This window comes from Anomalospiza imberbis, chromosome 5 (genome assembly GCF_031753505.1).
Source record: "Anomalospiza imberbis isolate Cuckoo-Finch-1a 21T00152 chromosome 5, ASM3175350v1, whole genome shotgun sequence".
NCBI classification, from domain to species: Eukaryota; Metazoa; Chordata; class Aves; order Passeriformes; family Viduidae; genus Anomalospiza; species Anomalospiza imberbis.
Window position 1 is genome coordinate 69181530 of NC_089685.1, and position 13888 is coordinate 69195417.

At 49.7% G+C, this 13888-nt stretch overlaps 1 protein-coding gene across 4 annotated transcripts in view; it reads left to right on the forward strand.

Moving 5' to 3' along the window:
• Positions 1–10968, forward strand: part of CECR2 (CECR2 histone acetyl-lysine reader) — a 100576-nt gene extending 89608 nt beyond the window's left edge. For 3 of the 4 annotated variants that reach the window (XM_068191839.1, XM_068191840.1, XM_068191841.1), the window contains 3 exons: positions 645–2049; positions 2905–3010; positions 3220–10968. In XM_068191839.1, coding sequence (XP_068047940.1) covers positions 645–2049; positions 2905–3010; positions 3220–3225 — 1517 coding nt within the window. In that variant the 3' untranslated portion in view covers positions 3226–10968. The remainder of the gene's footprint in view (positions 1–644; positions 2050–2904; positions 3011–3219) is intronic. The other variant, XR_010999528.1, reaches the window with a different exon arrangement.
• Positions 10969–13888: the final 2920 nt, after the last annotated feature.

Here is a 13888-nt window from a genome sequence, read left to right on the forward strand (position 1 = left end):
GGAGCTGTGGATGCCCCATCCCTGAATGTGTTCAGGACCAGGATGGAGGGGACTTCGAACAATCTGGTCTAGTGGAAGGTGTCTCTCTCCATGGCAGGGGGGTTGGAACTTCATGATCTTCCCTTCCAAGCCAAACTATTCTATAATTCTATTACCAAAAGGGATAAGGCAGCCTGAAATCAAGCTGCCAGTACACCAACACCTTATGTTGCTTTCATGTGGACCCCAACTCTGCCTCTCCTTTAGGCAGCCTCTGCATACCTCTATGTCAGAGCAAACGTGTGTGCCATATTATTCCAGAGGGGTTGTGACTTAGCAGAGGCTTGCAAACGACAATGACTCTTGCCATTTTCTTTGCAAATGTTTTATTTAATCTCGCTTGCAGTGGGGCAGAGTCACTGACTCAAGTGGAAGTTTACCTCTTGTTATGAACATCCTTAATGTTGCCCTCTTTTTCCCTCTTCTTGCTTTGACCCTTCTTTCTATGTCAAATTTCCATCACAGACAGGTAGAAAGATGTCTACCTGTGCCATCTTTCAGAGATGCAACCTCATGAGCACTTTTTAAAAGAGCACTTTTAAAAGAAGCAGCTCTTAAAGATCACCCAAATTTGCATATGTTTGACTTTCTTCCCTCTCTTTCAGTGGACACACTGGCAGGCATGGACGAGAAGTCTCAGTGCATCAGCATTCCCGACGGGGCCTATGCCAAACTCCTACCTCATCCCAAGCCCCCGCTGCCCATGGAGTGCACGCGGCGCGCCTTGCCCCCGGATGGGGAGGGGGATGACCCCACTGTGAAGGGCGACCTGAAGACAGGGCAGGGCAAAGGCACGTGGTCAGCAGAGAGCGGCTACGCCGGAGACCCAGGCTGCGTGAGGGACCTGGTGCCCACCTCCGAAAGAGCGGGTCCCCTGCCTCAGAATGGGGCAGCGGGCGAGGGGCCGGCAGCCGGCCCCGAGGGGAAGGGGCTGGCTGCCAACCTGCTGGAGAAGCCTCTCTGCGGTGGGGGAAAGGCTCTGCCCGAGGGAGCCGTGCCTTGCATGGGACAGGGCACCGGCCTCCCTGGCGTGGATGCCACCTCCATGGGGGCCACCCCCAACCAGTTTCATCCTCTCTACATGTCCACTCTGGAATACCCGAATTCAGCCGGGCGGTACCACATCAACCCAGGCCTGCAGGGGTTCAGCCCCGTGATGGGGGGGAAGCCACCTCCTCCTGCCTCCCATCCCCAGCATTTTCCCCCGCGGGGTTTCCAGCCAAGCAGCGCCCACCCCGGCGTCTTCCCACGGTATCGGCCGCCCCAGGGAATGCCGTATCCTTACCAGCCACAGCCCCAACCCTCCTACCACCACTACCAGCGACCGCCCTACTACGGCTGCCCGCAGGGCTACTCGGACTGGCAGAGACCTCTCCACCCCCAGGCCAGCCCCAGCGGGCACCCCGGTGCCCACCCGTCCCTGGCCAGGCCCCCTTTCCCAGAGCGGGGCTCCGCCGGCCTGCAGGGCTGCGAGGCGATGAGCGCCGCCCTGGCCTCTCCCAACCGCATGGACGTAGCAAGTGCCAAAGAGGTTTCTCCAAGCGACGGGCAGGAGATGGGGCCTGAAGATGAGAAGTCCGAGGAGTCCCAGGAAAGACCGGAGAGTCCCAAAGAGTTTCTTGATTTGGACAACCACAATGCAGCCGCTAAGAGGCAGAGCACAGTGGCAGCGGGGGAGTTCCTCTACGGAGCCCCCCCGCCACACCTGGGTGCGGGGATGGGATTCGGCCCGTCGGCTTTCCCTCCCCATGGGGTGATGCTACAGACTGGCTCTCCTTATGGATCCCGGCATCCAGCCAGCCACTTCCAGCCCAGGACGTATGGATCACCCATGAATGCTCACCTGTCTCATCATCCAGCCTCCAGCCAGGCCAATGGCCTCTCTCAGGAGGGCCCCCTGTACCGCTGCCGAGAGGAGAACGTGGGTCACTTTCAGGCCTTGCTGATGGATCAGAGAGGCAGTGGAGGTGGCATGGGGGGGCCACCCCAGGACTTGTATAGACCCTCGGGGTAAGATCGTGTTTTCTGCAAGAAGGCAAGGTGGGAGGGGGGTGATGCCTGGGTGACCATCACTGTTGGATACCCTTGAAGGGATATGGCTTCAAGTCACAGGAGATGGCAAGTCAAGTTGAAAGGCTAAGAGGTGGCTCTTGGACTCTTGGAGTAAGAGTGCTAAGATGGAGAGAGAGAGTCTCATTGCATCTCCTTAAAGCGAGGAGTGCTTGCTGTCATGGAGAACCTGTTAGCCTGCTTCATCCCTCCCCACACCAGTGCTGAGTTTCCCCTGACAGTGTTTTGCTAATGTGTCCTCCAGGGTTGAGCACCTCTTAATCACACGGACTCTTGCCATTTTCTTTGCAAATGTTTTATTTAATCTCGCTTGTAGTGGGGCAGAGTCACTGACTCAAGTGGAAGTTTGCCTCTTGTTATGAACATCCTTAATGTTGCCCTCTTTTTCCCTCCTCTTACTTTGACCCTTCTCTCTGTGTCAAATTTCCATCACAGAAAGTTACTTCTCACTGAGACTGCATATCACATTTTATTCCCAAGTGGAAAATACTGCTACTCCAACAATTCCCTGTTCAGTTTTTATGAATGTGCCTCAACTATTACTGTTTTGTCATCATCACAGCATCAAGTCCTTCCTTCTTCTAGTATTCAGGGAACTTGGCTTAAAGCTAAGCCATTGGGGGAATGGCATGGGTTGAGGGCTGTGTTTTGAGGGGAAGCCAGACAGAATATACAAGACACATGCTTGTATGTTAATGTTGTTTGTATGCCTTCAGTGAAGTAGTTTTAACCAAGTGTGGGGATTTGCTCCTGACATTCATGTGCTAAAACTCTCTCCATTCAACCTGACTCCAGAATGCAAATGCATCAGGCTCAAGTTCCTTTCCCGAAGATGCCCACAGCAACCATGGCCCGGGAAGATTTGACATCACAAAAACCATCAGCGTTGCCTCTGGATCAAGTAAGGGCTGCTAGAGTGAGCAGAGCTGAAATGCAAGTCTTTCTCCTCCCAATGGTTAAAGGATTGAGGTGTTTGATGAGGGTGGGAAGAACTGGAGGAAGCTGTGAACTTGGGCAGATCACCAGTGTTAGCTTTCAACTGCAATCACGAGATTATTCCTTTCTGAAGCTGCCAGCTAAAGCCTCCAACTCTTGTTCTTCCTCTTCCAGAGCTAGTCCAAGAAAGGACAGACTTCATGAAGATGAAAGCCACCCATGATTTGGACAACAGAGAAGAGGGGCAGGCCTTGCTCCCAGCCTCCCCTCGCCCGAGCAGCACGGAGCTTCCCGGGTCTGTGGAACACGGTGCCGTGCCGGATTTTGTGCTGGAAACCCGCAGTGGTGCTGGGCCCCAGCCAGCCGAGCAGCTGGCTCACCATCGCAGGGCACCCCAAACTAGTGGCTTTCCGTGACCGGAGACTGCGTCTCATTCAGGGTTTGAGGGATTTTTCGGGTGGGGAGGGTGGGGGTGGGGGTGGAAACTTTCATTGATTGCTAAACTCAGGTATATTTTTCAGGGTGGAAGAGGACGATGATGGAATTTTACTTGTAGTATTAACGTGTGTGTTTTGGAGCTGGATCCAGTTTACAGAATTTAACCTGTTGCCTTTCTAAATAAATTTCTGTTGTTGGTGAATGTATTGTACATAATGGGGGAGGGGGTGGGCCCAGCTTGTAGTGGGCTTAGCACTGGAGGAATCGTTAACTGTTTACAATCATATCACACTGAAATCTTTCAGGATAGGGTGAGGGTTTGGGGGGAGTGGGGAGAGGTGAGGGAATGTGTGATGGATGACTTGCTGTCCTCCTTCCTGTCCTCTGCAACCAAGACACGACCCCGTGGCCGGTTGACTTAATAGCGGGAATTGCTCAGGAGCATAACATGTCCTCCTCTTTTTCTTGTCTTCTTCCTCCTTCCCCTCTCCCCCCACCTCCACCCCTCTGGATCCAGGGCCTGAGTGCACTTCCAGCTCCTGTCATCATGGGGGAACAAGGAAACCAGGACCAGGAATTGAAACCAGGGCAGGACACCCATGGCGTTGTCCCTTCTGCTAGTATAGTACCCTTCTCCCTGCCTTTCTGATAGAAGAAATGTGTGCTCTAGAAAACAGAAAATGGCATAACTGGTCATCTTAAAACCTATTTTGGTGAAACCAGTGCAGTTGCAGGTGGAGCAGCACCTATCCAGTAGGTCAAATTTTGTGCAAATCTGTACTGCCCTGCTGCCTGAGAAGAGGAGCGGAGTCCCCACCTCTTTCTCTGACCCTGGGCTAAATTCACTTCTTTGCAGCAGTGAAGCAGAAAGTGCCACAGGCTCCCTGAGCACTCTTGCTGAGGAGGAAGAGCAAGAGGCTGCCCCAGGGGAATGGTAGGGTTACTGCAATGTGAGCCATTTGTTGGATTTGGCATTTGCGAGTTGCAGGTGAATTGGAAAGCACTCAAGCACTCATTCAGAGTTAGATGTTGAGGTCAGAAGCTGAGGGACAAAAGGGCTGCATGCTAGAGTTGAGTTGGTTTAACTTTGCTGTCAAGCAGCAGGTCCTGCAGGGCCAGTGGCAGCTTCCATGAGTATAGTGACAGTACTGCACTGGGAAGAGCCCTCTGTGCCAGTACTTGGACAGCCGCTGCTTGTTCAAATGAGTTCCGTAGGAATTTCATCTGAATTTATTCACATCTTAAAGCTAACAAGCAGTTGATTATTCTTGGGGAAGCTGGAGTAAAATAAGGGAGTTGTTAAGTTATGAGACTGGGCAGCAAGAGCTGCTGGGAGCGTAGCTCTTGTGAGCAGGCTGCTGGTTGCCCTGGGAGAGGACAGTGGTTAAAAAGAGGATCTACCAAGGAGTGGGACAGAGTATGGCAGCAGGAGAAGGACAGAGCAGCATGCCCCTTAGTCTGTGCTACCAGCTAGAGGAGGGATATTGTCTCCAGTTTCTGGAGTATTTTTCTGCCTGCTTTCTTGTTTTGGATGGTGCCATCACCCATGTCTTTAGCTGGATTACACCAGGATGCATGACTGTACTGCCTTTGTCCTGCTGTGTAGAGCTGGCAGAGCTGTTCAAGTAAATGGCAGGTAGCATCTGACTGAGCCATTGCTCCTTCTGTCCTAAGCTTTTGGAAGAACAAAAAGCCTAAAAGATGAGAAATATTCTTTCCTGAAATAGTTGGGAAAAGGAAGGACTGCCATGTTAGTGCCCAATGAGCCTCACTTCTCTGTTGCTATAGTACTTTTGCCTCTGATGAGCTGTGTAGGGCCAAGGCATTTTCCAAGCCTAACAGGAGTTAAAATTCCTCGTGTGATTGCACAAGTGTTCTTCCAGATGCAGTTCTTACCCACTGCTGCAGCCAGCCTGTGAGCTGTAGCAGCAGGCTGCTTAGGCCAGGCAGTTGCCTGGGGCATCTGTCAATGTACTGTGAATAACTTCCAATATCTATCTACAGATGCCACTACATTAGGAAAGGGAAGGTGGGGTTTTTGCTGTGGGTTTTTTTTGTGTGTTTTTTTTTCTTTTGTTTGTTTTTTCTTTTTTCTTTTTTTCTTCTGCATTTGCATTTGTATTCATCTGTCAGGGAGCAATTGTGACTGGTGGATTGATCTAAACTGGAAGAGATGATCCTGGAGGTTGACCTTTGACTGAGAAAGGGGTAACTGCTTTCCCCAGCCAAGAACATTATGTTGTGTCTCTTCCAAATTTGTCCCTAAGCTGGCTCATCTGCTGGCAGTGGTTTTCAGAGGTGCCCCATCTGCTCCAAAAGGCAGGCCTGGATCCTTCACTGAACAGAATCACAGAAAGAGTAGTAGATATTAATGAAAAATTGTGCAAGTATTATAACTCCTCTTTAAGACAACAAACCTGGGACAAACACAGTTGCTTCTCCCTGTAGAATAGTCTTTACTTCACTGTAGATATAAAAAAGATTGGAAATAACATTTAAAAACAGAGAAACTGGAAAATATAACTTGTAACAAAGCATTGAAAACTCTGGAAATGTGAATGTAGATTCTGCAAAGAAGCCCTGCCATACTTGAGCCTGTCTTCTGTATCACAGCCAGCTGAATATTTGAATGGGTCTCTCATTCAGCCCGTTGTGAACGTTGCGGAACAGGAGGTTTTTAGATGCTATAAAAACTCTCCAAGCAAGCTGAAACACACTTCAGCTGGAACTGGCACTGAAAACGTGGTTCTAGTGGTCATGGCCTCTGGATGAGTTCCAAGCCTCAATCAAAACAGGAGACAACGAAGGATGGCAGGAATTGCTTGTGGTCTGTCTGGAGAGGGTGGTGCAGTGTTAGACAGTGATAGATACCCTCACCTGACATGAGGTAAATCTGGGAAAAGGGTTTGACTTGCAGGTGTGGAAGACAAAACCAAGTAGTGAAGCTGACTCCTCTGGAGGGTTTCTAGGTAAATGGCTTTTGATGTAGTCAGTAATTTTTATTAAAGTGGCTAACAGGCTGCTGTTGTGAGGACAGATGGTCTCTGTTAGAAAAGTACTTATAAACAATACAGGGAACTATGGCTGGGCTTTCCTGAGGACAGGACACGCTGAGGTGGAGAGATGCTGGTGGAATCTTAGATCAGAGTTTCCAGATTTCCAAATGCTTTGTTCATAAGTGAGGGTTGGGGGTTTTTCCTTCCCTCCTACAATATCTAGGGAACCCCTGAAAATCAGAGCCTAATTTTGCTAGGTACAATCTGAGCAAATCTCTGAAAACTGACTCCCCTCAGAGGACACAGCCCTGGGAGAGGATTGCTGGGCTGGAATACCCATGCAAATGTAAGGAGGAACAGCTAATGTGAATTTTATGATTTCCAAACCATGCTGCTTTGTAGATATTGTGGAAGGTAGGTATGAGGGATTTAGAAGAGTAGCGTCGCAGCTGTTTATGTACAGAGTGGTGTTTTGTGCCACGAGTTGGCTTGCAGTGCAGGAGAAGTGTGGCTGCACTTTAAAATAACATGGCTTTTGAGTGCCATACTTGTGCCACTGTCTTAAATTTTTAGCACAATACAGAGAAACTCCAGTGCATTCCCCAGCATTGTTGTAGTACAGTATATTACCAGGTGGTCCTTTTTCAGAAAGCATCCTGAACTAGTGAGTTTGCAAAATTTCCTGTAGCTATTACTTTTCCCATCTGGAGGATGTGTTTTGCTATAATTACAGATTTTGTGTTAAATGAGATTATATAATACATAGAACAGTTATGAAGTTGACCCTGCTCAAGCACGACAACAATTTCCGATGTGCTCAGAAGAGTTTTGTATGCTACTCTACCTTTTTAGCCTCTTGCTCTCCTCGCCACTTCCTCCTTTCTAAGTGGTGTGTGGTGTTCCCAAGATCCCTAAATGCCAAGTTGCCTTTGCAAAGGCTGTTGTATAAAATCCCCCTGAGACTCGGAATCTTTTGGCATCTTAGGTGATACAGGCCCTGGCAATTCAACTGGAAAGGGCAATCACTGAGGCTTCACTGTGACTTTTAGCAAACTTAGAAGAAGTTTGCAGTCTATAAATTCCATGGTGTGACCCACCAAACCACTCAGTAGCAATCCAAGGCACCAGCCTGCAATGAGGAGGACAAAAGAGGAAAGTAAATTTGAAGCTTCAAGGCCCAGCTGGTTTGATTTGTGACTTTGAGGTACACGGAGAGACTTTTCTTGAAAGCTTCTGATTCTCTCTTGTCTGCCATACGCCTTTCCCATGCAGACTTTCTGAAGCAAATCGCCTGTGTATATTTTTGTAAGTGTGGTTTCTCAGGGTCTTGGAGAGCTATCAGCTTTATGATGTCTTATCTGAAAGCAAGTCAGAGGCTGTCTTTCATTCTGCTGACTGAGGCAGCTCCCCTGCAGGTTCTCACCCCAACACTTCTCCATTTAAAATGAAAGTATAATTAGAAAACAACCTTTCTTTATTTTCTTCACTGATCCCTGTCAGGCTTTTGTTCACCTCTCTGTTCAAACAGGGTGGTTTCTTTGTTCTTGATGACTTTATTCTGCTTTCCTTTTCTGAAAAGACTGTGTTGCTCTGTGGAATTTCAGCGAAGGTGCTGAAATGAGTGACAGGGAAGTGTCATCCCAAAGGGTGGCTTGGAGAAGACCAGCAGGGGAATCTGTGATGGTGTAGTTGGTCCTGGTTCCCCTTGCTGCAGAGCAGCCATGCAACTGGGTCTGCGCTTGATCAGAGCAACCCCTTAAAAAGTTTTTGTTGCGGTGCATCAGTGGAGGGATGGAGGGGTTTGCTCTTGCAGAATTCCTGTTTTGCTTTAAGGTGGGTGCTGGTGTTTGCAGAGCAGTTGTGTGAGTGCCAGGTCCTTCCTGCAAGGCCGAACTGTGCCTTCTGGTTTTCACTCTGCCCACCTCCCACTCTGAAAAAGAGCAGGGGAGGGACCCATTTCCAGCTGTCTCCCAACGGGAGCTCCTGGGGACAACCAGGGCAAGGCTCAGTCCACTCTAAGGCAGGGAAATTCAGGACAGTATTCCTGAATATGAAGCTAGACAGTAACATCCAAGCGTACCTTTGCAGCGAGCTGTGTTGTGCCCTTCTCTTCTTGGTCACTGTCTCGCCTTGGCTGACATGCAGGATTTGAGAGACCGTGGAGCATTTTGTAGATCTAACACTGCTGGTCTTGCATTGACTGAGGGCTTTTTTCCTTCATTTGCAGCCGTGGCCTAGATTTCTTTTGGCAAAGGTCTTCCTCTTTTTGATACGTGGATATCAAAGTGAACAGCGCATCCAGGAGAGAGCTACATCCACCAGGGAAAGAGGAGACAAAGGATTAATTAGGACTGAGGCTTAATTGGGATTTTCACCAACTCTAGCAAGTCCCTCTGTCCTTTGCCCCTTTTATTTGCAAACACTTGGCTCACTTAGCATAAGGGCAGTAAGTGGAATGTCTTTTAAATAAAAGCAGAACTGACTCTGTGTGAGCACAATTCCCTTGTTGTGAACACAGTCAGACCAGAGAGCCACTGGGGACTCCTTTGGGCATCAAATGAGTCAGAGGCCTGCAGACATCTGGTGCACTCAAACATTGAAACATGGCAGGAGAGCAGTGTTCCTTTCCGAAGCCATCCAGGCAGCTACAGGAGCCCAGGCCTCAACTCTTAGTCTGGAAAGTCCTCTGATTCCCTTTTCTATCATATGCCAACACTTCCCCTCTCCTTGCTTCCCAGCTTTCAAGCCTCTTTTCCTCTGCTGGCTTCACTGCAGTCGGTGGCTGTCAAGTGCAGAGATGAAAGCTCACTGCCCACGCGAGCACAAGGGCACAGGTGCCAGCTGCCTCCTCTGCACACACATAGACAGCAGGTGGGGAGGGCACATTTACTCTCCTCATGAAATTAGGGTGTCTTCAGTGGCTCATGAGTGTTCTCTCGTGTGCCCCAGGGGTTTGCCACCCAGGCACAGCAGTGTCTGTCCATCTGCCAGTACCAGGATTTGCTCCTGGTCCCAATGCAGGGCTCCCACATGTGATCCTGGCACGTCTACCTCCAGGAGGGTTTAGGTTAAAAATGCCTGTGCATATACTGTGTACAACTGTGGAAACTCTTGTCTCTCCTCCTTGATGGATCAATGAACGCTGCTGCCTGATCTTTTTCTGAGCAATAATAACATGCAGCAGTGCAACTTTGACCTTCCTTTACTGTTTTAGGGCTAAGGTGGCTATGGAACACACTGGGGGGGTCTTCACAGTCTCAGTGGGAAGCAAGGTGCTCTCTGTGGCCCTACATTTTATTTTTACCATGTTCCTGCTTTCCCAGAGACTAGTGGGTTGATAAAGGTAACTATGAGAGAGCTGATTGCTGTTTCTGTGTTTGGGAAGGCAGAGAGGGAAGGGAGCAGTTGGGTAAAGTTGAGCCTCATCCATCCATCCATCCATCCATCCATCCATCCATCCATCCATCCATCCATCCATCCATCCACAGAGCAGAGCACATGGAGGAGGGGTGGGTGGACCACTGATTTAATGCCTCTGGGGGAGGAGAGTGACTCACTGCTGCTTCACCTGGCATTGCTGGGAAGGGACTGGGGGAGCCTATGCCACTACATCCATTCATTTTTCTGAAGCTGGGTAAACGTTGGGGTTGTTTTTGTATTATTGTAAGTTTGTAAAGAATGTAATCTGTCTGTCGGGGGCACAAGGAGAAAACGGGGGCCTTTCTCTTTTTGGGTGAGGCTGTTCTTATGTTGCTGTGCTTTTTGTTGTTGGGCAGGGAGGGGTCTAGTGGCCATGGGGGCAAAAGCCTGGCCCTTGTCAAGGGCTTGCAGCTGTCCCAGGGTGACAGGAGGGTGAGCTGAGGCTGCTGCAGAGACCTCCCACACCAAGCTGTGAAAATGCCTCTGCCTGTGTCCCTCAGTGGGGGAAATCTGACCTCTGCAGTGGGGCTCTGCACTGGCATATTTTGCTGGGCGTGCTGGGATGGAACACTCGAGGACTGGGCTTGCTTGTCCTCAGCTCAGTTGGAAACTGGGCTGGAAAGGTTGGACTGGATGGGCTCAGGTGATCAGCTCAAGAAGGAGTTCATGCTGGAACTGCTCATCCCAGCACGTCTGTCCCCAGCAGGGCCTCAGGGGCTGCACCTCTCCATCACCTGCAGCCCGGGAGCCCCGCCTCCCTCCCCATCCTGTAGAGCACAGTGTCAGGGATCCTCTTCTCTCTCCTGCTGCTGCAAAGTTGTGTGAACTTTCCTGGTCAATACTGGAAAGGGGAATGCTATTTATTTTTATATTGTGTATATTTTGTCTTGGTCTGCTGATTACCTTTGTTCCCCAAGAGCGACAGTTACCTCAATAGTTAGTTTAATACTGTGTGTTGGGTAATTTTTTTAAAGAACTTTTTTAAAATCTTGATCCTTGGAGGTCTGTAGATTTTATTTCCATATGAATTGGTTATTTTGTATAAAGTACGTTCTTAAAATAGCAATCACCCTTGCTGTATGTGTGTTTTCTTGTCTCCTGGATGGTCTCCCTCTTCCTTTACAAGGGGAAGCGGATGGGGGTGGGAGGATAACACAGAGGGCTTTTTTTCAGAGAGACAAAGCCCTGGACTGCAGTCAGACACCGTTGTACCACCTGTAATCCATTTACAAGAGAGCACCTGGAAAGCTAATCGGGATCATTTCCCTTCAGGAGCACAGCTGTCTGCCTATGAACAGCCCAGCTGTGGAAATGAGATGGTGTCACTGCTTTTCCCCCAAAGTCCCTGGTGGGCTGTGGGTTTTCCTGCAGCCCAGGTGTGCCGGGAAGCCTGCCTGTCTCCCCAAAACACACCATGCTTTTGGGGCACAGGTAGTCTGTGCCCCCACATCTACGTGAAACTTCTCTGCTTTAAAAGTGGTGGCTGCCCTGAATGGAGCCCATGGAGTGATGCTGCTAAGGAGGAGCTGATGTAACCTCTGTGACTCCCCTTTGTGCTGGTTAATGATGGCCCTCAGGGGCTGTTAGAGGAATGGAAAGCCTTTGGAGCCCATGTGTGGTGGTCCAAATGAATATTGGGCCCAAAAGGGCACTTACTGTTTGCTGTTTATTCAATCTCCCATGTTAGGTGGGGCAGGGGTTGCAGCCCTCCCAAAAGGGAGGTGTTCAAAGACAGTTTGGCTCTTTCTCAGCAGGCATCAGCATCACAGCCAGCACTGGCCATACTGTTTCATGCTGGAAGGTGCCTGCTGTAGGTGCATGGAGGCAGCTTGCACTTGGCCATTGCAGAGCTGCTCCCTGAATAAATAACTTGCTCAGTTCTGCTGATTTGGCAGCTTTACATCAGGACAAAATTAAGGTGATTCTCCTTAAAAGCTGGTGCCAGCAGTCAGAGGCATGTGGGGATGAACAGCAGAAGGATGGAGGCACAAAGGCTCCCAGGTGCATGCTGCAAGCAAGCCTTTTCCTTCTCCTCCTCAGCTCCATCCAGTGAAATCTCCCTCTGTTTCCTCCAGGGCTGGTAACAGACGCTCATATCTCCTGCCAAAACAGCCCTGCAGCGTAGCCTGCTTGCTCCATGGGCTCCATCTGCCCCTCCTGTGGGATTCTCACCAGGGCTGGGGCTGCTCCCAAGCTAAGCATGCTCACCTGGCTCTCAGCACCAGCGCTGCCTCTGCAAAGAGATGCCCAGGGAACATTTTTCCATGGTGCAGGACTCCAATCTCGCTGGCCAAGCCAGGGGCCAGCATCTTTCTTGGCCAAAGAAGCTCACAGAAGCACATGTAGGCAACTTCCCATCCTGGGCCTTTGGAGGAGCCTGAGATGTGATCTGCTGCACCCTGACATCTTGAGTTCCCCAAACCCACCAGCTGGGTGCCAGAGCTGCCCGTGCTGTGCAGGGCAGGCAGATGAAGTCAAACATCCTAGCAGGGTTTTTCCCAGCATAGCTGCAGCTCCAGGCCCTGCAAAGGCTTCTGAGGACCTTGGCTCCTTGCTCCTAGGGAGGATGAAGGACTGCTCTCTGTCACGTATCCCCCCTTCCCCTCTCCCCTCCACAGGGGCCAGAGTTCGGGGAGACAAGAGCAAGCTGTCCAATTTAGGAAGGGGAGGAATTTGGTCACCCTATCAGTCCCAGGAAGTGTTTGGGTCAGAGGGGATTGGCACGGGGTGATTTTTAATCCTGGGGCTAAGCCGGCACAGAGTGGAGTCGGCACTAATTGGAACCAGTCCTGGGGTGGATGGAGAGTTGCTCCTTTCAGAGCTGCCTTGCAGCCCAGGCAAAGACAAAGCTTATCTGTGCTATAGGAAATGCCTTGTCCTGATCTTGACAAGATGCTATCAGGAGTGTAACAGGCAGTGTCAAACCAAGCCACGTGTCCCTTGATTTTTTTCTACCTTTCTTTCTACTACTATCCACAATTCTTGATTCCTCTCCTCTTTCTTCCATAGGCTGGCTAAGCTATTCCCACCCCCTGTACAAAGGGAGCTTTCCTGAGCTCGTAGGCTGAGGCTTTAAACTCTCTCCCTCTCTAGCCTCCTTCTACCTGAGAATATGGATGCTTCCCAAACACAGCTTTTTTTCCCAAAAAAAAAGCCATTTCAAAAAACTCACTTGTTCATGTAGGCTTGAACTGGGGATGGATTTGATGAATCAGTTTCAACAGGGACCAGTTTAGTGCCCAGTTTGGGTGTGGAAATAAATGGCAGCCACTCACTCCCATGGTGAGGAAAGCTCTGATGCCAGGCAGGCTTTGCTACAGCTGGAGGATGCTGCAGCTGTAATGGAGCTAAATGCAGCATTTTGGAAATGCCTAATGGTGAAGGAAGGACCAGAATGTCTTTGGCATAATCAGTGGTTTTTTGGGGTTTTTTGGGTTTGGGTTTTGGTGGGGTTTTTTTGAGGGGAGCATGTTGGTTGGTTTTGTGTATTTCTATAAAAAATAAAGCATCTGGCAGGTAAAGTTCCCATCTTGAATTTTCTCATTAGTCACCACACTTTAGGGTGGGAGAGCCTACCTCACAGAAAGGCAGGACTAGGACATTTGAGATAGCTCAGGAAGACTCAGTTTTAGGCTAAAACAATTTATTTCTAATCGCAGAAAAGTTCACTTATAGGTATTAGGAAAAATAAATGCACTCATAAGTTAAAAATTTAGATTTTTTTTTTCCCACATTGAGATGTAAAATGCAACTTCTCCAAGCAGACGGGGACCTCTTGAAGGGTGGGACCCTGCTGTATCTCCTCCAGCCCACAAAGCCGCAGTTTTTGCTTGGTGGAGAGGTCAGAGGCACAGGTGGGCAAAGCCAAGCCACTGGCCTGGTGGGGCAGTTCCCACTCCCGCCTGGTGAGAATGTACCTGAACCCCTTGTTCCCAGCCATGAGCTTGGTCTGAGGTGCAGGCTTGGTGCCTGGATGTTTATACACTCAC